Source organism: Perca fluviatilis, chromosome 9 (genome assembly GCF_010015445.1).
Source record: "Perca fluviatilis chromosome 9, GENO_Pfluv_1.0, whole genome shotgun sequence".
NCBI lineage: Eukaryota > Metazoa > Chordata > Actinopteri > Perciformes > Percidae > Perca > Perca fluviatilis.
Genome location: NC_053120.1, coordinates 38,727,000 through 38,753,409, shown reverse-complemented (window position 1 = coordinate 38,753,409; position 26,410 = coordinate 38,727,000). Strand labels below are relative to the sequence as shown.

Sequence of the window (26,410 nt, the reverse complement as noted above, 5' to 3'; positions counted from 1 at the left end):
ACCCAGCATGTAAAGGGGCCATAAACCTTGTCACTGTCGATAACGCCCCTCACGTCTGTAGTTATGAGAGGAGAAGGAGCTCCGCTGTGATGTTTAGACACAAGGCGCTCGCAACACAGAGACATCGCGACTGCAAACATGAAAGACTGAGCACAAATAACTCAGAACAGAAGAAAGAAAAACAGTGGGGTGGAGAAGATGGAGAGTTAAGGAGCAGGAGATGGGGAGGAGGGGGCACATGGCCGGCGTATGAGAAACCAGTCTCCTCCTCCTCCTCCTCCTCCTCCTCCTCCAGGACCTTTATCCCTCCTCCCGCTCATAATTAGCGGTTCGGCGTTGGTGCTCGTTTTGGGTTACTTTATTCCTTTTCCCATTTCCATGAAAACGGGGACAAACAGGCCCACATGTGTCTCCAAGTACACCAAGCTTAGAACAATAGAAGAAGAAAAGTGGGCCATATGAGTTCACTCCAGATGAAAGCTAGAGCGGGAAAACACAGGAATTAGTGAGGTTTTTTCCCCTCGCATGTTTTCAAATCAAGTTTGCCTAGTGGATAAAATGTAGCGTGGAAGGCTGGAACAGCTTAGTTTGGGCTTCAATACACCGTGACAGGCAGTGGAAACTTTTCAACAAAAGTCAAAAGAGCTCTGTTGTACAATAGCCCACATGTTCTAGTTATCTCAACACATTCTACGTATAAATGTCATGTGTAGCCCATTAAAAATACATCTTTCTGTGTGCCGTATCGAGCAAACACGAGGTCAATCATTCTCCATTTGTCATAATTGCACTAAACATGTGCAGTATTTTGGCAACTGTTCTGAGGCACTTCTAACAAATCCATTCACAAATATTTCCCCGATGCGTACACGTTCACGTCGGCCTCTCTGGTTTCAGTCTCTTACAGGAGGTTTGAGCATGTGGCTCCAGTCCTTGGCACTGCTGTACCAGATACACCCTTCTGCTCCAAATCAAGACTACACAGATATAATGAGATTAATCCACACAAAACCAATTATATTAATAATGAAAGATAAAAGTGTGGGGAGAAGAAAGACGGACGGAAAAGCACCAAGAATAAAGAAACTCAAAACCAAGACAGAAAATACAAATCAAATAGAATGAGAGGATGACAGAAGGGTATTTAACTATACCTCCAGAGCCCAGCAGAGAGCCTGGGGGGGCATCTCCCTGTTCTCTGCACCCCGATGTCAATCACGTTACAAGGTTAGCGGAGTCCGCTCTCCAAAAATCCCCCCACAGATGAGTTTCATTTCTAGCTCATACACGATGATTCCAAGAACAACAAAAGGCAACCGTGCCAAAACACGAAAAAAGAAGGGAATCTGTAGGCAGTTTTCTCGTTCACATAGCTCCTAACAAACGCAAATACCAGCTCAGGTTGAGAGCTGAGCTCAAAACCAGATACAGCTAACAATGTCACAACCTATAAACATTCAAACATTAAAAGTTAGTGGGGACTGGGTGATGGACTGTGAACCGTTCAAACATTTAATCAAATAAAGCTTTTCCTTTCGAGACAAAGGTTTCCGGGACCCTCTCCGTGGGGTAGATTTGAGTTATTATTACAAACATGACATATCCATTTGACACACCACTTTCCAAAAAACTAAAAACACTGTCAGAGGTGCTGCACTCACTTGGCTGGTAATAAAAGACAACACTGACCCTGTCACAGATACACATATGAAACAAATGCTCCACCTGATCAACCGCTTGGATCCAGCCTCTAGGTTAGACATGGAGCGGTGCCCCGGGGAACTATGGGTAATTAATGACAGAGCAAGGGTGGCAAGAGTCTGTCTCTGATTGACCTGGTTTGACCCTCGCTGCTTAGTTACCATGGTGATTGGTCGGTCTCGTTCCCTTTGGGTGACTGGGCGAAATCCCTGGGGGTGACAAGGTGGGCCTGCAGGGTGGGCATGAGCGAACAGAGGGGTGGGGGTAGAGGATAGAAGGAGGTGCAGAGCTGGGGTTTCAGATGGGTACAATTACATGCTATATAACAAAGGGGAGTCCTTGTCCCACCTTTGGTCCATGACCTAAGGGGGTCACTACTACCTCCCCCACCTTACCCCATTCATCTCTGTTTACAGGATGCAAGGCCTTGATCAGACTCGGCAGTAGGGGGCACTACTAATCTACTATGTCCTCTATCTACATCTACAGTGGTGGAATGTAACTAAGTACATTTACTCAAGTACTGTACAAATGTTAGGTACTTGTACAACTTTACTTGAGTCTTTTCTTTTCATGCCACTTTCTGCTTCTACTCCCCTACTTTACAAATTAAGATTTTTGCACACAAAACACATGTAGTTTATAAAATACAATGTTTGGGTGCCTGGGTAGCTCACCTGGTAGAGCGTGCGCCCAGATACAGAGGCTCAGTTCTGGACACAGCGGCCGCGGGTTCGGTTCCTGCATGTCGTTTCCCCTCTCCCTCTCTCTCTCCTTTGATTAGCCGATTTAACACTTAGTTGATTGACAGTTTGGATCAACTGTTTGGATCGTTTCCTATTTCTAAAATGTGAGGATTTTAAAGTATTTACTTCTAATACTTTAAGTACATTTTCCTGATGATACTTACATAGTTTTACTTAGTAACATTTTCAATACATACTTTTACTTCTAGCTATTTTCACAGTGTGGCATTAGTACTTTTACTTAAGTACTGTAAATGATCTGAATACTTCTTCCACCACTGGTCCCAAAAGGTCAGCAGGAAACCGGCCAAGTTCTGAGAGCCTACTGTCCACTGGCTCACCACCAGGCTGAGCATTCATCATCGGTCAACCAAGCATGGAGGGACCGGACTGTCATGTGTCATCTGCAGCGCTGAAAAGAAAGAAAAAAAAAAGAAGCTACCTCTGCGAGGGCCGGCGGTAGCCTCTCTCATTTGTTACTGGTCACTAATATACTCTTCACCCTTAACTGATCAATCACAATGACATCTGCAACCTGGCTAAACACAAAGCTGTAATCTGGCTCTGAGGGCTCAATCAGTATCTAAAGAAGACACATTTAAAAGGTCCTGGAATGTTTCTCTGTCTCCATTTCAGATCAGACATACAGACACAAAGACACATGTCCTGTGGGCCGTGACCCTCCCTGGCCTGTGCTCAGCAGGTAGTGACAAATGACCTGATAGTTAATCTGTCCTGAGGTGGAGCTTTTCTACAGGGAACAGAGAGCCTGTTTGTGACAACAGGAAGTTGAGACACTGTTACCAATATAAGCACATTAAAAGGATGCACATGCATGAATGCATGGATGCGCACATGGGTGGACACACACTTACTTGCAAGCACATCTGGCTATAGTTTCAGATGCAGTACATTGTGGGGGGAAAAAAAGGAATATAAACAGCAATCGGTGACATGTTAAAACTAAGGGGTCGTGTTCCAGTCAGAGGAATATAAAGGTATGAAGTGGTTCGTTGGCCAGCTCCGTCTGGGACACTGGCTCATTGTTGGGTCTATTGCAACCACCGCCATCTTCCCTAACGGTTAGCTTTTTCTACGGCCTTCCCGGTTAACAATCCAAAGGGTGAATGCTGGACATTGTGGGATTTTCCCCAGTCTGTGGTGTCTTTTTGGAGCATGCTCAAATGTAGTCTGACGCCAGGAGGCCAAGTCAGCAGACCACACTGACCTGATTCACCGGGGCTAGAGAGTGTTAGTGGTCCCCTCTGATTATGTTCCCTAGACCACCTCGCCCCCAAACACTGGGAGATGACAATGCAGCTCAGTGAAACAAGAGTTCTAAATTGGCTAAAGTGTGCTTAAGTGGAGAGAGCAGCGTGGATGATCTCCAAGAAAGATCAACCATTTTGAATCTGCAAGTTTGGGTGTGTGCAAGTGTGAGAAGAAAAAAAAAAAAGAACTTTGGCCGAGGCTGTGAAAAACATTCAGTGGAAATCCTGCAGAACCTTCAAACACACATTCGTGAGGGAAAACTCCGGGCCACATCAAAAATCCTCCTGACGAGATGGGTTTTGACTCCACAGTTAAACAGCCGCAGTAAACAATAGAGACCGGCACAAAAAACACCCGCAGATGCACATATGCAGCGAATGCAACTCTGACTCAACACGGAACAATGACAGCGCAGAGAAAAGGCCGCTTTAAGTAGAAGAGAAAATGTTTAGTGCATTGAACCCTTAGGAGCCCATCTTACTCCCTCAGCTTTAACATTCAGAGAGCTGTAGCTCTATAACTCTACAGCTATTAACACCAAAGCAATTCCTATAAAGTTTCAGTTCAGTGGGCTGAGATATAGATTTAGTAGAAAGATGCTTAGTAGAACATTTAAAATGCAGCACATGCAAATTACTATTGAGCTGAGAAAGTGGAGCCACTGAGGTTTATTATGAGGCGACTTGATTGAGCCTCCTTGTGTTCCTCCATTTTCCTCGGGAGACAGATTGAGCACAATCACAGGCAGCAGGATGGCGAAGGCAATTAGGGATAAATAATGCAGAAAACGGAGCAAGCCAAGCACCTATCTGCCTGAGAGAAGAGAGGTAATGATAACAGGAAGTGAGATGAGTTGGTCTTGCCCTCTGGCCTACCTGCCCATCACCTCCTGTTAAAAAGGTCCATCTCTATAAACAGGCCTCTCTCTGCCTATTAAACAGATAGTACATTAGGCCTGAGCAGTGCTGAGCAATGTAAACACAGCCGTCTCAGGGTACTGGCGCTGAGAAGGGGGGGCGGGGGGTGCAGCCCAGATGGGGGCTATTCCTGGGTCTTCCTGGGAGTGAACTCCATCACTGCTCCTCACTCCCACTGTAATCCTCTTCAACTAAACACAGGAAGGAAGAGATAGGTAAATAACCGACTCTTCTGATAAACCCAACTTTCTTCCAGCTCTGCATTTTCCTCCAGTTTTAGAGGGCTTGTTATGCTACAAAATACAGCGGCGTGGACTTAAGCGGAGCACAGGAGTTCACATTGTGCATGTGTGTGTATGTTACAGCGAGGCGTATGTTTGGAGAACACATAACAAGAGATACGGGGGTAAGCTTGACATATTTAAAGGGAAGTGCAGGATAAAGCGAGGTTTGGAGAAAAGGGATGAGCAGAAGACGATAGGAGGGAGCCTGGAGAGGCCACTTTGTCAAAAGACAGACAGGAGTTGATCCTGAACCTCCTGTGGCTCGTTCTGTGTTGCTCCGGGGGTTGAGGGGGCTTCAGAGAGGATACACTGGGGCTGTATTGTGAGGGGAGTATATGTGGTACTGAAAGTGGATGGATGAGGAGACGGTCAGTCCAGGTCAGTCCAGATGTGAGGCTGTTAAACAGTGGGGAACTGGAGAGGGTCAGTGCTGGACATCTTAGGGCAGTGCCCTGGAGTCATTCACACCAGTTTGTTACAATCTCCAGCAAAACACAGTAACCCCCCCACACCCTTCCCAACAGGGACACAGCAGATATGGAGAATAAAGGGGAATGTCTGGGATGTGGGGACAGGCTCCATACCCTGGGGAAAGCCCAATTACAGGCTTAAATCCCCCTGTGTGTCTGTCTGTCTGTCTGTCTGTCTGTCTGTCTGTCTGTCTGTGGCATGCAGCTCAGATAAGATGAAAGTTGCTTAGGACCAATATCAACATTTTTTCTTCTGTCGCCATTAGAAGTGATGCAATCCAGATGTTGCATATATAACTGCATGTTAAGTATTCTAGTGGATTGGCGTGCCTTCTTACAGCTTACGGCACAGGGGTTATTGTCAGGCTACTGGCATTCTACAGACCTGCAGGTTGAGCATCTACAGGTCGCTGTGTGTCCAGGAGGGATAGAGGGATAAAGGGGAAGGGTCATGAGTCTTTAGGGCTGCACATACAGACTGGGGGGGTAATGGAGTATGTGGGTCACCAGGCTCCAACCTGGCTATGTACTCACGAGAGTTCAACAGACATGGACACAAAACAGAGCAAAACAAGAGTCTGACACAAAAAAAGGACTTGTTCCTCATCTTGAAGACAGTGAGACCCCATCTGAACTAGGGCTGTGCAATTAATCGAAATTTGAACCATGATTACGATTTCGGCTCCTAACACAGTAATCAAGAAAAATGATTATTTTTGCACATTAGGTTTTTGCAGTTCAAGGTGTTTTCCTGTTGATTTGTTTAACTGTTTATCTGTTGTTGTTTTTTTGTAAGTTCAATAATTGCAGCATCTTTACAAAAGACAATGAGTAATCGTGTTAAATAATCGCGATTTCAATATTGACCAAAATAATCTTGATTATGATTTCTTACCATAATCGAGCAGCCCTAATCTGAATTGATCCGAGGATATATTTAGATCTGGACCAAAATGTGCTCAACCCAAAAAGACCAAAACACAGAGAGAACACCAACACTGGCAGCAGCATGACGTTCCACCAATGAAAGGAGCAACCGTAGTTAGGAAGAGACGTAAATTGTAATTTTACCCGAGCGTGAGAGTTCTCGCTCTCCGCCTTGTGTCTCGTGTAGGGATGCACCAAACGCAAAGTTCGGGTTTCAGCCGAATATTGGGCTTTTTGACGGGGTTTGGTTTCTGCCGGACCTTCAAATTGTTTTTCGCCAAACCGAACTTTACCAAAGAGAAGTAACAAGAGGCGAAACTCAATAGAACGTTGTGTTGAGTTTCTCCTCTCGTCAAAGAGTATAGACGTAACAAGAGGCGAAACTCAATAGAACGTTCCATTGCAACAAACGCACCCATGACCGAGCTGCAGCTCCGCCATCTTGGACTGAACGCAACACAACGTTCTATTGAGTTTCGCCTCTTGTTACTTCTATACTCTTTGACTCTACGCGCGCTACACTGGTCGCCGTAATGACGGCGCCGTTGGTTACGGGAAGGTGTTTACGTAGGTGGAGCGTTCAATGCAGTAGGCTGTGAGAAAGTGGAAATGGAAGTTTGGCAGTACTTTCAGTCAAAAGAAGGCCATTCAAGTCCAGCTACATGTTCAATCTGCAATGCCGATTTGTCTGGTGGTGGCGAGGACCCTAAACTATACACAACATGGCCGCTGTTACAACATTTGGTATGAAACATCCGAAAGAATACGAGTTGTGAATGAAGGAATCTACAGACAGCAGCAAAATGCAGCAACTTCAGGTACGGCAAAGGAAGGACAGTCCCAGCTAAAAACTGGTGTTAACCAGACGTTGTTTACTTCATTAATGACCGAGGATGGGAGTAGGATTCGGTTGCATCCCTAGTCTTGTTTAAAAAAACAACAGATTGTTTTTTTTTTTGGGGGGGGGGGGGGTCTATAGAATTGTTTGTGCTATGTGTTTATGTAATACTGACAGATTTTTTTGTCTTTTTTTTTTTAAACTATAATATTGACACCTAGAGAATGGAACCCAAACAAAGCTGATTATCAATTTGGATACTAAGTAACAATTAAATACCTCTAATTGGTTGCCCCGGTAGATGCTGACATTTTCAGAATGACTTATTTGGATTTTTATTTTGTGTGACGTTAACTAATGAGGGCAAATTAACAATTTTCAACGTATAAATATACATCATTTTTCCACTTCTGTAAATTAATGTCAAGGCAATTAGGTTTGGGTTCATTCATAGCTTGTTTTCAACTTATAAATAATAATATTATTATTATAACTTACTTACTATACAGAGTTTTTCAGACTAAAACACAAACACACAGCAGAGACAGAGATAAGGACCAGGCAGGCAATTTGAGTGACTCATGGGAGAACGGGACAATCGGCCGCGCCGTGGCCAGTAATAACTCGGAGCTGGACTGTTTGCAGAGGCCTGCCCTGGTAATCCCAGCAGAGTAAAGCAACAGGCCGGGGTGAGAGAGGTTAGCTTCCTCTCTACTGCACTGCTGTCATCACTACTGTGTTCAGTGATGTGACAGACTAATGAACAGTAGGCTGCACAGCACAAACAAACACAATAGTAGCCCTAAAAAGTCGGCCATTACAAAAAAATAAATAAAAAAATGCATTTGCAACTTGTCCTGAGTCAGCTCTCTCTGGGAGGGAAGTACAGTAGTAGTGTACGTGTTTAGTTTGTTGAGGAAGAGGCTCTGGCTGGGCCGTTGATGGGAAGGTAGTGTGTCTGGGATGTTCTGGGAAAAGTGGTGAAAGAGGGAGTCTGTTGAGTTTTTGCCTTGGCTGCACCACCCCCCCTGTCCGGCACTGAACACGTCTAGCATACACATTCTGTGACTGCAGGCTGGAGCAGGACCAAGCCCGCTCAATCTGACCCATTCAGACTGAAACACAGTTACATGCCAGACAGCTAGGGCAGAGATATCTGGCCCTCTCGCACAAATATAAGTGCTATATTGAGGAGGTAATCATTCAAGCAGTCTCCGTACAGTCAGTATAAACAGCAGGTAGCATACTAACCACAGTTAAATCACCGTCCAACTAACATGTCAACCTCCAGAACCACATTTGTGCCCCTATCTTATTAACCTCCCAGCTGCAATACCCTCACAGGTGTATTGCCTTTCAAGTAAAGGCCCCCATTACAAATTCTGCAAGAGCACAGTTCATTTACGAAGAGCTTTTTATGTAAGTATATTTAAGCATTACCTCATGAGCAAAAAAAGGTATTATTACACAGTATTTTATGCAGAAAAGTGTGTGCGTAACTGTTTGGAAAGGCATGAACTAGGCTAGGCCCTTGAACTCAATGGCCCTTTGCCTCAGTACAGCTACTGCCCACTCCACGGCTCCACAGAACATCACAGAGCGGTTGGCCTAAATTAACTCCCACTGTCCACCAGCGATGGAGCGTCCGGCACTGCCCAGTTTTATCCACAGCAGCCCTCACACACTCAGGCAGAGCAAACACGGCCCAACCGCCAGGCCAGAGCTGAAAGGCATTTCATCCCGCCATTTTGTAATGTAATTAACTTCGCTCTGTCCATGTTGAGCCAAAGCAAAATAAAAAAAAAATAAACTCACATGGAAATTAAATAAACAGACGGGGGCACAGAGGACACACAACTCATTTCCCTTAATACCTCAATAAAACTCTGGGCCCGTTTTGATTGCAAACACCAACTCTTGCATCGCCCTCAAGGCTTGATTGTGAGATTTGATTCTTGAAGAATGTCATTTTCAACCCACGCCAAGTGCTATATATACACTATCCTGATGCTAAATCCTAAAACGAGCCTGTTATTAACAAAGTCATCGTCAGTTTAACGAGACCCAGTTCCAGCTGAGGACACAGTCACCTAAAAAGCCAGACTCAAACTACAAAAGAGTGGTGAGAAAGTTGTACTATGACTTATCCAGGTATAGTAGACAACCATGGGGTAGTGGATCAAAGCGGAGTCATTAAGTAAATGGATGCTGCGACTATAAGCCCTAAAGTCTTCTTCCTTTATTTAATAAACCAACGACGGCCCCAGCTGAGGACCAAGGTTATGAGGTTGTTTTCAAATTCCAATTTGGCATGGGGCACTGCTGCGAGCTCGTTTTATTTTTCCGTGATTTAGTCAAATAAGTTCCTAAATACTCTGCTGTCCTGCAGCTTGCTTTACAGCTTCAGGAATATAAAGCCACTCACTGAAAATAGCAAGGTAACAGGCGGAGGAAATGGCTTTAATATTTGTTAGCGATGCTCTGCGTGTAAGAAATGTCCTAAAATATCAGTTCAGATCACTGCTAAAGACCTCGTGTGCTGACTGGCTGGTCTGCCTTTTGATTTATCCTTACCCTCTCCCCTCTCGTCTCTCCATCAGACTTGCCCTCTGACCTTTTCCACAGTCAAACACACGTGTACATCCGCCTCTGTCCACCCCCGTAAACTAGACCTCTTCCTCCTCTGAACTAAAAAGCCTGTAAACAACATGATGGAAAATCTGGCGTTTTTCACTGTGTTTACTGGATTTGAATGTTTTTCCTGCAAACACAACTGACCTTGTTTATGAAGGAGAGGAATCTGCAGGGCTTTTTTCAGTTTTCCTGTCAGTTTAACACCACATTCTGGCCGCCATCTAGCAAACCACAAGCACCCACTTACCTGCTGAGCATCAGTAATAAAATATTTACCGAAGGGAAAGATGTGCAAGAATAATTGCCAAGTTAATTACAAATTGCAAGTGAATGTTCTGCTTTTCTAATTAATTCGGTAAGCCTAACATCCTTTTGGATACAATTTAAAAAACGGGTGTGCATTCTTCAAGTTACTGTAAATGATCCACATTCCTTTAATATTAAAAAAAGAGAATTGCTTGCATCTGTGCTGGATATCCCATTTTGAGACTTTTCATCGCCTTTAACACATATGGATAATAGGTTTGTGTAAAAGAAGTACGGACCTGCAGCAGCAGCCTCTCGAAGGCCAGGCAGGCATCCCAGCGGGGCAGGCTGGGGTGGCCGAGTGTCTGGGCCGTGGCCAGGCCCAGCTGGAGCACCCCGCAGTGACTCTCTAGCGCCCCCCAACTGCTCCGGAACAGCTGCATGTAGGAGCACAGCTGCTCTGGGGTCACGCGGCCTGACAGGAGGGAAGAAGATCCTGTTATTGTCTGGGGAGCCATCAAAAATTCATCAATCAATATTGGTATTAAGTGGTATTAAGTACATCGGTGCAGTTTTTAAAATCCCATCACCAAATGTACTCTGACTGTTGGTCTTTTGTGTGCCATGAAAAGCTACAAGGTTGCAAGGCAGGCAGGCAGGCAGGCAGGCACGCACACACACACACACACACACACACACACGCACGCACGCACCGCACGCACGCACGCACGCACGCACGCACGCACCACGCACACTCGGCTTAGGGCAGAAAGGGGAATGAGATGATACCAAGACAGACCATAATATTATCTTAATGAGCAAAAACTCCACAGGCTGGGAGAAAGCGAGAGCAGAAGTGTGTATGTGTGCATGTGGCTGTGCCAGACAGGAAGCCATATTCTCTATATGTGCCAGCTGTCAGAGTTTTCAGTGAGATGCTTACATGAGTCACAGTGTATGACTCAACATCAATGAGTAGGTCTACATGTACTGTAGCAGAGGTGCAGGAACACTGATAAGAGCCCTTGAGAACCCGTCTTGTGTGCGACAAGTAAGTGTAAATCCAGAGGTTTGCTCTCAACATTTACAGAGGCAGCAGAGAGAGACTGGATTTAGTCGGCCCCTCCCACGAAGATTCACAGAGACACCGGAAGAGCGAAGTAAAGGGTGCAAGGGCTAGAAGGGGGGGTGTGCATGGTGGCCTGGAGGTACGAGGGGCTGTGTAAGGGGCTGGGATAGAGAGGGGGCACACATTAACTCCCAATAAAGCCTACTTCTTCATGTTGATGTTCTGAACCAGCACCAGATGTGGGAGTATTTCATGTTGGACTACACGGCCAATGTTTTCTTTAGCGGGGCCAAACACATGACTGGAAAAGAAACAGACAGGCAGGATACAAAATGGAGCAGAAATCTCTTTTCTTGCAACACTTTTTTTTTTACTTCATTTAACAGGATAACAAAGTCTAGGAGTGTGAAATATTTTCGGAAAGAAATTTGGAGAGAATCATCCAGGGAAGGTCATAACGATAAAACTAATTTTCAGAGCAGCTGATAAGTAAACCTGACAGCGAAATTGATTTCTGTTGGGAAATAAATAAGTGTCTTCATGAGGGTATTAACTTTCTTGCTGAAATTAAAGTATTTTTGAAGAATGAGCTTCAGTCCAGACATATTCCAAAACCTGAAAAGCTCTATTGTGAACATATCCAGCCATAAAATCCTGGCAGTATACCCATGGTTCGCTGAGTTTGATGTGCCAACCATAATTCAGCACAGAACCAGGAAATATGTCCAAAGCTAGAGCCAAGCATATTTCCTCCCGAGAAAAGGCAACCAGAAGAATGGCACACTCTAGGCCAAATATAATCCGACTTTAGATCAGATCATAGATCATATGAGACTGAGGGCCAGATGTACGTACATTTGTGAATGTAGTGTTATCGGCACCGTGGCCAACATGCAGAAAGCGCACGCTGTGATACTTCAGCTTACGTCGTATTTACCAAACCTGCAGTTCATCGGGTAATCAGCGTCTTTCTCCGCCCACTATACCGCAAATTGTGCTGTAGCAAAGCGTTAAGTACTGGTGCTATGATAGGGCTGAGTGCAGACTGAGATATTCCCACTGCTGATGCTACGACTGTTTGAAATGATCCTGATGCCAATATTTGTAATGTAGCGAGGAGTTTAACAACTGCTGGAATGGAATGTGAACGCTGAGTCGGAGATTCAGTGTCATATTTGATTTCTTCCAGTAACTGTAATGTTGCATGGCTGCTTAATCTGTAACATTTAATGATTTCGTGTTCACTCGACTGAAAAAGTGTGATCCTTGCGGCAAAAATCCTTTCAGCTTGTCTCCTTGGCCTATCTTCGTCTTGCTCGGATTACTGCTGCCATTTCACCAGGAAGCACATGCGAGGAAAGCTGCTTGGTTTACACCTGCTTTTAAGAGACGGAGAATTTTCACCACAAAATAGAGGCGTGCTTTCACGGGCGGTTTTTGTACATACCGCGGAATACATAATTAGGCGCACTTTACGCTTCCCCTCCCATCTCTTTACGGGAAACTCCCACTTTCCCCTTCACCCTCCCATGAATGCATATGCATGACACGGAAAAGCGCAATTTGCCATTTTCAGTCCCCGCGACAGGCAGTCTGTGCTTTTACCTCAGTGCGGCCTGTTTGTACATACCTCGCCATGCTTTTACGCGCACATTGCGAAACAAATATGCCTGAAGTGGGCGCAAAAGTATTAGTACATCTGGCCCCGAACATGTTAGACAAAAAAGAACTTAAGACAAGAAAGCCACACAAACGCCTGTTCTCCATTACACAATCAAACAGCCCTGACAAAGCCTTAGCTCTTATCTGTGGCACTAAACTGCCCTTGAAACACTCGTGATTCCTCAGGCATCTTGTTGCCAGATGCAAAATGAATCTCAGGGAAATGATCTGTCAGCTGAGCTATGGCTTCAGACAAGGGTGTTCCTGCACGAATAACAGGCTCTAATTTTCAGGCTCTGACTGAAGACTGCACATGTAAGAATACACTGTACTTGTGCCTTAAATTGATTTTTACATGCCAGCTTTATCATTTGTTTAAACAACAGTTTTCATTAGGCACCTTATACATCTTATGCCTATCGCTGTTTTTCAGGTAATTTTAGTGCACTGAAAGATACACCATTGATTTCTGGTGTCTGAAAACCCCAGCAAGCTTTTATGTTTCAGTAAAAGTTAAACTATGGTCCAGCGTCATGTATATGACATGTTTTTGAATATAGTCTTAAGTCGATTAGATAATGTGTGCGTGAAATATGGAGTTATTTCAATCATCAGCATGTCTGTTTTGTTCACCAGCGCCCTGTGGTTTTAGGTACAGTATATAAAGTACTGTGTCACTCTTTGGATATCACCTAAGAGAGCAGAAGAAACCTGAACCGTTTGACCATTTTAATGTGGACTCTTTTTTTCTTTTGTGCACTTATTGCAGATGCAGCCATAAAACAAATCACATTTCCAGTCCCATGCTTTTAACAGTATGAGTTGCTGCCCATTTCAGCCTTATGTGCAGAAGTGGCAATTGAGGTTCCGCTCATGATCAAAGTCCTCAACAATGCAGAAAAGCACAGGGGCCAACAATGATTTAGTCCCGTTTCTGGAGGATGACTTGCATACTAGGTGCACAGGGTTACTCAGAGGCTAAGTGATGTCTGATGTCAGCTTGGAGAGTGAGTGGTGGCTGGTCTCAGCAGCTCGACAGCCTCATAAGTAATTCTACATGGATGGGGGACACAGGAAGGCTGAGAGACTTTTATTTATGCACTCTGAGATGAGGAAAGTCCTGGTGCTTTTATTTGTGGATGCATGTTGGGGCCCCGTTCAAGAATCTACTGCACAGGAGTGGAGAACACAGGCTGCAACAGGGCAGCTACACCGAAAACATTACTCAGACCTTCTTAAGTGTGTTGTTAAAACCTTTAAAAAGGTCCCATACTGTAAAAAGTGAGCTTTCCAAGTCTTTTTTTATTATAAAGCCAGCCGAGGTGCTATATAAATACTGTGAAAGTATAAAAACACTCAATTTACAGAGAAATACACACAGCCCGTATTCAGAAAGTGAACGAGCCGTCAGGACTTCCGTACGGTTGTGATGTCACAACTATACTGTATATAGGTAGAACGTGCCGCTACAGTGCTGTTACAGTCATTCCCCGGCTGCAATGACGGTGTAGAGACTCCAAGAGCGCAGATGCCGAAACCCCGGAAACGCTGACTGATCTGAGCAGACGGGGCTTTTTCGGGAGGGGGGGCTTAAAGAGATAGACTCTAAAACGGATCGTTTCAAACAGAGAGGGAATGCAGGTGTATTCAAACACAGTATGAGAAAAATAACGTGTTTTTGAACATTAAACCATGTAAACATGTTCTAGTAGGAACCCAAAATACAAGTATGAACCTGAACATGAGCATACATTTTAAAATGTATGGAGTGATTTGGAGATTCAAATATCTGCTGGAAAAAAAATTATACATCACCTGTATGTCGATTATTTTCTTGATTATCGATTAGTTGTTTGGTCTAAAAATGTCAGAAAATGGTGAAAAATGTTGATCAGTGTTTCCCAAAGCCCAAGATGACGTCCTCAATTGTTTGTTTTGTCAAAACAAAAAGATTTTCAGTTTACTGTCATAGAGGAGTAAAGAAACCAGAAAATAATCAAATTTAAGAAGCTGGAATCAGAGAATTTTTCCTTTTTTTCATAAAAAATGACTCAAACCGATTATAGAATAGAATAGAATGTCTTTTATTGTCATTATACACATGTACAATGAGATTATCAAAATATGTTGGTGATTAATTTAATAGTTGACAATCGCGATTCAAGCTCTACCGATTCAAAATCGATTCATATATCTTTTTTATTTATTTACTGTATGTCTACTGCAATCACATGGGAAAAGTAACTACATTTACATACTGTGAATCTTTTTTTTTTTTAAGATTATGTTTTTGGGGCATTTTCAGCCTTTTGATAGGACAGCAGAAGACATGAAAGAGGAGAGAGAGGGGGGGAATGACATGCAGCAAAGGGCCACAGGTCGGAGTCAAACCCAGGCCCGCTGCGTCAAGGAGTAAACCTCTATATATGGGCGCCCGCTCTAACCAAATCTTGAGCCTAAAAATCGATATTGAATCAAATTGTGACATTTTCTGAATCATGCACCCCTAGTACTTTGTCTCCAGTCACTGGACTAAGCTGTGATTATCACAAATCAAATCTGATCGGATTATGGATCGGTTGTTGTATTAAAACAATAGGAAAAACTTGAGTTCAGCAATGTGTGTGAGAAGGTTTTGGAATAACAAAAAGTGGCAAAACTGTAACTGTTGTAAGAGCAGTTACCGGATTTACACAGTTGATAATGTTGTCACTCTTGGTTGACTGACTATTGTAAACACTGTGGTATTTCCACAGCAATAAATGTCCATACATTGTGATCTATGCTGACATTTGCTTTCATTTGCTTGTACAATGTTGAGATGAAACCTTTTCCGACGGAAAATATGCTGTTTTTGTCCATCATTACCAAAATGAAACTAGATGATGTGCAAAGCCTTTTTTTTGCCATTTAACGAAACAAATTGCGATTGCCATTTAAATTAAGATTAGAAAGGGGAGATGATCCTGTTAAGCATGAATGCTCGTCTCATTGAAACTATTGTGAAATTATACTCTTCGAGATCTCGCATGAAAATCATGAATGCCATCGGTTGTCTGCTGTTAAAAGAGCAGACTGCACCACAGGAAGAAAGGCCCTGCGAACACATCTCATTTACACTGCAGTATCTGTGCACACAATATATACACAAACTGTATAACCTCGTGACGCACACATATGCAAAGCATAAAACACACACACACACACACACACAGATGAATAGATAAACGCACTTTTACGGACGATGAAACCAAAGCTGTCCAACTAATTCCCCGCTATGAGCAAAAACACCCAAGATAAACACTGGGCTCTGCACAAGCACATACAGTACATACACGTGTACACACACACACACACACACACACACACACACACACACACACACACACACACACACACACACAGGGAATTTCGTCATCCCAGTGTGCTATGAGAAACCTGACGGGTCATACTCAGGCTCTGAGAAACGGATTATTTTCTCTGTCTCTCTCTGGATGATCCTATCCTGATGAGATGAAAAGAAGCCAAGTTGAGTCCAGTGTGTATGTGAGAATGCAGGGCCTGCAGTATCCTGATACTCCAGTATTTTTCTCCAGTAATCTGCATCAACCCGCCAGATTGAGGAGGAGTTTGGCTGCAAGTAGAAAAAAATGGTACTCTCTCCTAGAGAGTGAGTGGGCACCGAGAGAGGTATTATATTATAGAGGTATTATATGCTAAGCGTTTTGTGTTACTGGGTTCAACTTTGGCCTCATAAGAGCAGAGCATGATGGATTGAGATCTGGCCGGGGGGTGCTGGTGGGCAGGATGGGAACTTTGTGGGGGCGGGGTGCTCCGGGAGCTTCACGGAGTCTGGTCTTCTGCCAGTGGGGGTATAAAGGTTCAGTGTGTTGGAGTTGGACAGTGCCCCCTTCTCTCCCCAGTTGTGTGTCTCTCTCTCTCTCTCTCTCTCTCTCTCTCTCTCTCTCTCTCTCTCTCTCTCTCTCAAGACATTAAGTCAACAGACTGTCAGTCAGCAGGTGGGGGCAGCTTTAATGCAACACCTTCCTCATACTTTCTTGCGTTTGCTGTCACCCCCGATCTCTTTGTTCCTTCTATTTCTGCAGCTCCATCTCTTGTTGTTGTGCATTTGTCTAAAAAAAAATCCATAATGTAGCAGCCATCTAAATTTAGAAGGACTGCTGTTTAGCAAAAATGTGTGAAAAGAAACCACCATGTGTACGCAGATGCTTGGCAGAGTGTGTGGGGTGTGTGCGTATGTGTGTGTGTGTGTGACCTCCAACATATTACAACCTGCTTGTTACGAGAGACGAGACCTTCTTTACCTCACAGATTACAGGCGCTGAGGGACCACAATGCCCCTCCCATTTAACCCCCTCCCTCTCTGCCAGATGCTAACCTGCATATTAGCGCAGTGTGTGTGTGTGTGTAGTACATCCATTACCAATGTGAGTCAGAGGGCAGCGTAAAGGTGAACGTGCACAAGGGCACTGTATACTTGTGCAGGTAATGACTTTATTTTTGCGTGCCTACACATATTTTTATCCATCACTTCAGCCCCCTTTTGCTTCATTAACACACAACAAAGTGTGTGCAAGGGAGCGTGTGTGTGTGTGTGTGTGTGTGTGTGTGTGTGTGTGTGTGTGTGTGTGTGTGTAACAGAGCCAACATGTGGTTCAGATTTCCTCTGTAGCCACATGGGCAAATACACGGCAAGGCAGAGAAGTTGGATCTCAGTAGGGGGCGCTATGGCTCTGCTCCAAAGCACACACACTTCTCTCTAGGAATATACATTTACACTCACGGTGCTTTTACTTTCGGTCATGTTTATTCATTTGTATTCTCCGTATTTTGTGTTTTATGTAACGGGAAACAAGATGTGTCCTATGTTCCATCTGTGCCATTCAGTGTCTTACCCATGCTCATCTTGATTGGCAGTTTCTCCTTACTGGCTGTTTCCACTAGTTGCCGACGGACCTCTATCACCCCCTCTTTATGTTTATTGGTCAGCATGGCCTCCCACAGAGACTGGGCTGCAGGTGACCTGCGAGGGAAAAAAAAACAATCAAACAGGCCATTTATTCATGAAGAGAAAAGAAAAAAAAAAAAAAAAGAAGCACCGTAGTAGAGATGAACAGCGTTTTCAGCACTAACAAGCTGAGCTGCTCCTGCTGTTTGTTCAGAGCATGCAGGACTCTGAGAATAAACACAAAAGGGATAACAAGGACGTGATTGAGTGCTCGTCTCGGTGATAGAGAGCCTGCTGGGTCGGGGAGCGGCGACTCCCCTATGGGACCCCTCACAGGAAAAAGATGAAATTAGTCGGGGGGAATGTTCTCAATCCACCTTAAAAAAACGTCTGTGTGCCGACATTCCTCTGGACTGATCGGCGCTGTCCTTACATCAGTGGCAAAGCAACAAGAGACCAAGGCTCCTCCTGATACCATCTCAGTCCCTGGTCTCATTATCCGCCAGGTTATGAAACACACTGATCCACATCTCTAATGGGAGACTGAGGACAGGGCATGTGTGCAAGACTACTACCATCTGCCAGCGAGCAGCGGAAACAGCTTCAAGTCTTTCCATGAAAGAGAGAAAGAGTGTCACAGAGGAGCTTCATCCTCATTAGCTCCCTAGAGAGCGGCGCTTTTTTCTTATGAACTGGGTCCTGTGTATGAATTCATGCCACCCCATTGGTCTCCTCTTAGATTTCTTGCCCTGTTAAAAAGGCACTGACACGTTGTTGGCTGGACAAAAATAAGGGCATCATAAGCTTACTGTACATCTCTGTCTGTGCTTTTGACAGCAAGACTGCCAAGTGGGCAAGATCTCCTCCCTACTCTCAGGAGTGACCAGAAACTCAAGAAAGAAAGAGACAAAGAGAGAAAAAGGACAGAGAGAGGGGAGGTACGAGGAGAACTCGTTGACAAATCCACTCTGTTTTTCCTTTTTAAACTTTTTTCTTCTCTTTTTTTTTTCCTTCTTCTCCTTTCTAACTGCCATGTGTTTAATATCAGATGTAATCTGTTCCAGACCTTGGGCTGGGGCTGGATGGGGAGGAGAGGGGCTCACACTGGAACGCCCGCCATCTTCACACTAGAGCCAGACACAAAGGCCGGCAAACGCGACTCAGCCCAGGAGAAGAGTCTAATATAAAAACTGATACAGCAAAAAGAAAATAATGACAAGAAACAAGACAATAAATTAGGTAATTAATAAAAAAGTTGCTTAAGTTGGGATGAAGACATGGATACTGCATTGCAGTTATTGGTCAAGAGTTATGACATGGTGTAATTTCTTGAAAACACTTCTCGTAATCCTTCAGGAAAACGCCTCCCGTGTACTTGATGAAGTATCAGAACTACGAGGATTGCACAAATCGTCAAGCCCCACATACTTGTCGTGGCTGAAATACCAATAGTGTGACTTGACCATGCCATATGTGAGCAGCCGTGTGTGTGTGTGTGTGTGTATAGAACACATCTGTATATGTTTGCACACAACCCTGTGCACCCTGGGGCTCAGTAGAGTGTGGATGAAATATGGTTCTAATTTGGCTCTCTGCCCACCCAGCCCCCCCACCTGCGGGCCCCAAACCCTGACGCTTTCCCTGGGCCATTTGGTCTGGTCAGACGAAAGGCGGGGGGGGTTCGAGCTGGGCCGAGGGGTGAGGGGTGAGGTTTATATTGGCAGGTTGTGAGACAGGCTCCACAACCAGCCAGAAACCTTGTTGAGTAACTACTCTACTATGGAAGAGAGAGAGAGTGGTGGGTGGGGGTGGGGGTGGGGGTGGGGGTTGGGCTGGGAATGTGGGGCGCGTGTCGTTGGCCATATGCAAACATTAAGTGCAGAGTGTGGCTGTTGGAAAGGCTGCTCTGATGAAACCTGAGGGGGGCAGTCTTGCTTTTGACTCGTGTGCACCATAGTGAAGGTCCGCTGTGGCTTGCTTGGACAGGCTGAGTGTGTTTGGTGAGTGAGGGGGGAGGGGGGCGTTTGTGCCCAAACTAAATTCCACTAAATGTGTAAAGAGTGCCGTTACGTTAAAAGGCAGTTAGACATCAAATACTGTAACATAAAAAAATAAATAAAGAAAAGTTGTGTGCGTACCACAAGAAAGAATGAACAAGTTGTGCTCATTAAAGTGATGAAATACCTCTGACCGTGTCCAAGTCATTAATGAGTGTGGGGGTGAGGAGGGGGATAGTATTCCTGGAAGTGCATGATGCAGCAGAAAAGAATGGCTTGAACCGTTCTGACTCAGGATTTCTTAAATTTACTCCCCGACCCCTCAGCGTTTGGCCGAACATGCGTGTGTATGTGGACACACACATTTCAGTGTTTAGTTCCTGAATTACTCTGACGGGGGGGAGGGGGGGGGTCAGTAGTGAGTAATACTACATACAGTACAGTTCTATATGATTGATGAAGCCTCCTGGACGGCTGGCACAAAAATCCACATTTTCTCACTTCCTTCTAGTAGTGTCAGGCATTATCATTTTAGTTTGACCACTTTTTGAAATATGTGTCTGGGATTTCATGAAGAATAATTCTAGTGTAGAAAGATTCCCCAATAAAAAATGTGTTGTGAATTTATAGAAGCAACCGGACTCGTTTTATTGTTTAAGGGAAATTGCTGTAAATTCTAAAAAGTAATTTTGGAATGTTCTGAGCACCACGAATGAAACAAGATTGAAGTAAATCTTATTGCACTGGTGGCAAAAATCTCAGAGAAAAATATATCTTAAATCTCTGCAAATAAAATCAAAACTCTCTGCATTGTTAGACACCACTAGAGGTAAACGTGAAGCAGCAAACCTGATTGCCTAAAGCTCAGGAGTTCTACGAAGCCCATCCCTTGGACAGCTGAGAAACGTTATACTAATCAAAGCTCATACATATTTGACATCACTTCTTGGTGTTTCTCAGCATCTGTACAACAAGTAACATTCATAAACTACACTTAAGTATTACAATGATCAGAAACCCAGTGCAGATGATCCAGATGATGTGTGTGTGTGTGTGGACTTTCCAACAGGTCTCCATGTAACAGATTCAGCCTAAATAAGACTGTGCAAGGTCAGGCCCAATCCCTAAGTGAGTTACTTTATGAAGTGTGTTTAATGGGTCAAAACACACTGTCGGTTTCCTGTAAACATCCTCACGTACATGCGAGGGAGGTGGACCAAAACCAGACCTGGCCTTGAGTGTCTGTGTGTCCTGGCAAGAGGGACAAATGACCCAGCAGATTTATATGGAAAGATAAAAGGGGAAGAGGAGTTCTGCAGGAAGTGAGGAGAGGAGGGAAGATACACACTAACAATTAAACACACCAATGCAGAAGTACCAGGCGCTCTCATTGGCCATTCCCATTCAGTGACGACTCCATAGTTCTGCTACACTAAAAAAAAAGAATAGTAAAATACATCACTGTTAACACCCTTTGCAACTGCAATTGATGTTTTTAAATGAAATGAAAAAGAATCTTTGCCAATTACAAAATTTTTTCTTTAAAAAGGGGTGATAGAATGATTATATAGGGTATTTTACACTGTTCCTTATGGTCTCCTAATGGGGTATGTAACATTGGTTGGGCTGAAAACTGCCCAAATGCTATTTTATTAGGCCCTTAACTACCCTGTGAATATGGCTCTATTTGGAACAAGAGCTTTTCTTCCAAATATGGTATGCTCATGAATATTCAGAATGAGCTACGTGCTGATTGGTTTGAGCAAACTACATAGAAACACATGGGAGACTCAACAGCAGGTCTCACTGCAAAGTTATACATTGTTTGTCGGGCTATTACGTTATTAAAATTCACCTCTGAGACTTTTTTAGGCGAGAAATCAACTATATAAAGCTCAAATATGGGACGTTTTACGAAAATTGATGGCTTATTGCAAATTTGGTAAGACTGTGTGTCGGAGTTCAGCTGCCGGTGCTGCCTGTGTTGCTGCCTCACTGCCCGGCCTGCCTTCCTCCACAGACCCCGGCCTGCAGCTCCCCTCTTCCTGCTAGCTCAATGGCCCGTGTGTGAGAGTGATAGCGCGGTCAGCGAGCTTGTTACACCAGCAATCTCTTACAACAGTTCCAGTTACTCTAGGCTGGCTGTCAGCTGCCGGCATAACTAGAGTAGCTATATTTACAGTTTGAATTTCGTCACGCCACTTATACAACATCTCCCTAAATGTCTTATAAAGCTAACAACGGTGTCCGATTTCAAGTTAATGAATTTTTGTGAACAGTGGGGGTTTCGTTAGCTATGACTGTCCCTTCAATCCTAGCTATGTGTAGCTAGCTAGCTACAAATCACGTATAGTTAGCTTCATTTTCCGCAAAATTTGTGTATATTTACAGTTTGAATTTCGTCACGCCACTTATACAACATCTCCCTAAACGTCTTATAAAGCTAACAACGGTGTCCAATTTCAAGTTAATGAATATTTGTGAATTTCAGAGGAATTCTAAGAGGAGCTAGCTCTCATTGATAGAGCTACATCCAGCCGCAGGCTCTATCAATGAGACTCAGGGACAAGCGTTCCCCAATCGTTTGTTTAAATAACTCAACACATTATAATTACACACATTAAAAGATTAACTGGAACCTGTGGTAACAGATTGCTGGCGTAACAAGCTCGCTGACCGTGCTCTCACTCACACACACCGGCATTTAGCTAGCAGGAAGAGGGGAGCTGCAGGTCCTGGAGCTCTGTCAGAGCACCAGCGTTTAGTAGTCCATTATCCAAAAACCGGTGACTTTGCGCGGGTATGGAGTGCTGTGGGCTGCCAGTCGTGACGGAGCTCCAAGTACCTCATAGCAGCGGGGTGAAGGAAGGCAGGTGCGGCGAGGCAGCAACACAGGCAGCACCGGGCGCAATTCCGACACACAGTCGGACAAAATTTGCAATTAGCCATCCATTTTCGTAAAGTGGCCCATATTTGAGCCTTACATAGTTGATTTCTCGCATAAAAAAGTTTCAGAAGTGAATTTTGTAATGGAATAGCAGAGATCTGCGCGACCTAGATTCGGAAGACTACCTGATCTCAGGTCAGTTGTGTAGCCTATGTAAATGTTGGGGCGTGACCGTTCTCTTAATACACCCTTGGGGTGACAAAGGTTCCGGTTTTTGGGAGGTTGACGTCAACTTCCAGCTTTGTTGGGATTCGCCCGTTTTCAGCGGCAGTTTCAAAATATGAGATTTTCATAGTAAAGGGGTGTCAGTGGGACTTTGAGCTTCTATGTATGTACTATTTACCCACCGAACTGTCCTCATTCAACTATGACAGGGTAAAATCGGTTTTGCATTCTATCACCCCTTTAAATAACACTAGAGGTGTGTAGAAGTATATGTATCATTCATAAAGCAGAATTATATTGTACATGTACAATGAACACTCCAATAAAGTGATCGAATATTCATAAAAATGTGATGTTGGCTGCATTGGTAAAATGCACATGCGAAATAATGTGATAATGTAAGAAAATACAATATAAAAAAAATGTCTACTTTATTATTTTGCAGTATAAAGAGAATGGGGAGAAATGAAAGGAGTTCTACGTGGGTGATGGGGGCGCTCTTCTGCCCCCCATCTTCACTAGTTTACCATTTCAAATGAAAGCCAACAGCAGGGGCTCTTTGAAAGTGAGTGGGACTGGAGGATGTCGCGTCTTTTTTTTTTTGGGGTTTCTCATCTTACTGAATAAATGCACACACAGTCTTTTTTTCCAAATAGAAAGTGCGTTCTGCAGTGAGTATCAAATAACAGAGTAGAAGTCCAACAGAATAGGTTACGTTATCTCCGTCTTGGAGGGAACACGGAGTACAAGTTGTTCAGGTTAGAGTAATCTACTTGATTGATGTACTGTGGGTTTCAGGATGAGATACCTTCTACACCGGGGGAGAAAACTGAATTAGGCAGCGGAAGAAACAGAGACACAACATCTGAAATGAGCCAGGGGACATGTCAGCTCACTGAATCCAAAGATATGGCTAAATCCCAGCATCTCCCGTAAATAACTACCAAAAACCAACAGATATGAGCTCTTTTTATCACTGTGAGAGTTATCACTGACCTTTAGGGTAGTCTCGATAAAATCAGTGTGATGAATTATTAGACGGAACTAAACAACCGCACTGTGCTGCTTGCTTTTGCACAGACACACATGGCTCAGAGGGAGAATTGGTCAACTTCTTTTAAAGTGGTGGGAGAAGAGTTCAAGCTATTGAATTGAGACTGCTTTAGTCACAAGCACATCGAAAAGCGCATGGCTGCAATTTCCATCTAGAGCAAGGATCTAGTCTAAGAAGAAAAAGCACTTTTCTGTGTGCACGACAACCTCTACTTCCTGCGTGGTGTAACATACAAACACACACACATACTGTAGAAACACTGCAATTAATTCCCCACAGACTTAACATTTATCATCAGCTGCAGGCTCAACTATGTTGAGAGTGGAACATGGAAAGCAGTTACTGTAGAAATTAAGTTTTCGTCAATGAAACAATGTAAGGAGCCCAATGTTTGGCCAGAATCAATATCCTGTGTACCACTGTTCAACAGAGCGTGTGCTCCTGTCCCAACAAACCTCTTAATCCTAAAAACATAGTCAATAGGCAGGCCTGTACAGGAACTCTTACTATACTGTAAGTAATGATGAAGTTGTTTTTTAAGCCTATAAATCACTTATAGGTCTTAACTTCAAGTAAGGATAACATAGCAAAACAATCTCTACCTTATAGGGAACCACCATAGAATGATGATTGCCAGTTTCATTTATTCTTGGTGGGGTAACAACAGGGCTTAGCTGCCCTCAGCTGTCTGTCATTTGCTCCCTGCTCTCCGCACTCTACTATCTCTGCTTGTTTTGTTACTTTCCTCCCATACAGCCTGAACTCAAAAGAAGCGTTCGCTGCTTTTTTAAAATCATGCTCTTATTTCCCAGCTGGGACAGAAATAGGCATTTCCCTTGCTTCCTGGTGGTACGCATGCACAATCTGCCGGGCCGATTTGAAGGGAGATGGCAGCCTCGCAGTGTTTTCTCATGGCAGGGTGCGGTCGGTTGCTCTGCCTGGCTCAGGCTCAGCAGCTCCTGAGGCAGACCCAGAGCACCTTGGCCACCCGTACTCAGTGCTGCCCACAGGCGCACACACACGCCCACCACAGGATCAAGGTCGAAGGCGGCCAGAATGGCGGGGGTGCAGGGTTCAGTCTGAGACTGAGGGAAACTTGGTGCCCTCTGCCAATGGGGTTCATATGTCCTGCTCAGGATCACACGGGCTGTGCAGCCAAGCACAGCAAATTACACCGACCGGGCTGGAAGGTACCTGACCACAAACACACAGACACACAGACACACACACACACACAGACACACACACACACAGACACAGACACACACACACACACACACACACACACACACACACACACACACAACATCCTTCTATTTACAGCAAAATGTGCATCATGGCACTATTTAATGGCTGGAAGAGAATGCCATAGTACAAGAGCGGAGTAACAAAAAAAAAACTGTGTGTGTGTGTGTGTGTGTGTGTGTGTGTGTGTGTGTGTGTGTGTGTGTGTATGTATGTATAATGTGCAATATTTATATGTGTATGTAATATAGTGCCAACACACAAAGTATACTTTCTCCCTGGCACGATTGCTGGAACCACAGAGTGAAAGTCAGGTTGTAGGATAAGGAAAATTCCCACCAGGTTATGAAAGACAATACGACAGTAATTGCAAAGTAAGTGTGGGGTCTTGCCAGGAGAGCTAGAATCAACAACCACCCACAGAATGTTTAAGACACAGTAGTCTGTAAAAATATCCTGGAATTACTGAAGGAAATATTGTACAAAAGGTCCAAATTACGTCCGCACCTAATATTTAAAAGGCTTGAGTTGGTCTACACAACAAAAGCAATCAAAACACACAGTGGTCGGAGCTAAAAATAGCACCGCAAATCATAGGCGTATAAACACCCAGTAGGAGGGAACTTATTGTATAGACAATGAAACCACACAGAGCCAGTAGGGTCTAGGGCTTTGCACAGTTCACATCATGCAAAGAAAACAATCCGTTTTAGAAATGTGTGCTTTTGTATCTGTTGTAGAATTAGGAGAGATTAATGCTTAAGAGCAGTAAACCTCAAAAAACATTGCATCGGCGAGCCCTGTCTTGAAGGTATTAGAGTGATTGACATAAACTCTGCCTGTGGTGAGCTGTGCACTTGAAGGCAGTTAAATAAAGTGGGAACTCCGGGATTCTTTCTTGCAGTGCTTTCTGGGCAGCTCTTCAATCTCCTAAACATCTGTGATAAGGCCCGACTGGGCCATCTGCTCGGAGATAGCACAGGCACATACACTCCTGCTGACACGTACGCCGCACAAACACAGCCCCACTTATTACTTTGAGCTACACTTCCTCCTCTGTCTGTTTGTGTCTGAGCCTCTGCTGGAAGGTGTATACCAATATCTGAATCAGTCAACGAAATGTTTAGAGATAAGGTGTCCGGTTAGGGCTGGGTTAAAAAAAAAGCAAAAAAGAAGGTGATTCTTCGATTCCAATGGATTTCCATTTGAATGATTCAATATCGATTCATAAAATCCAAAATTGATCTTTGTATCATGTGAAACTAGA

The 26,410-nt window shown here is 44.1% G+C and overlaps 1 protein-coding gene across 1 annotated transcript in view; it reads right to left on the bottom strand.

Moving 5' to 3' along the window:
- scfd2 (sec1 family domain containing 2) overlaps positions 1-26,410 on the bottom strand; it is a 122,753-nt gene that overhangs the window by 89,262 nt on the left and 7,081 nt on the right. The window contains exons 3-4 of the mRNA XM_039810140.1: positions 17,683-17,810; positions 10,335-10,510 (exon numbers count right to left, since the gene is read on the bottom strand). Of these exons, the coding sequence (XP_039666074.1) occupies positions 10,335-10,510; positions 17,683-17,810 (304 nt within the window). The remainder of the gene's footprint in view (positions 1-10,334; positions 10,511-17,682; positions 17,811-26,410) is intronic.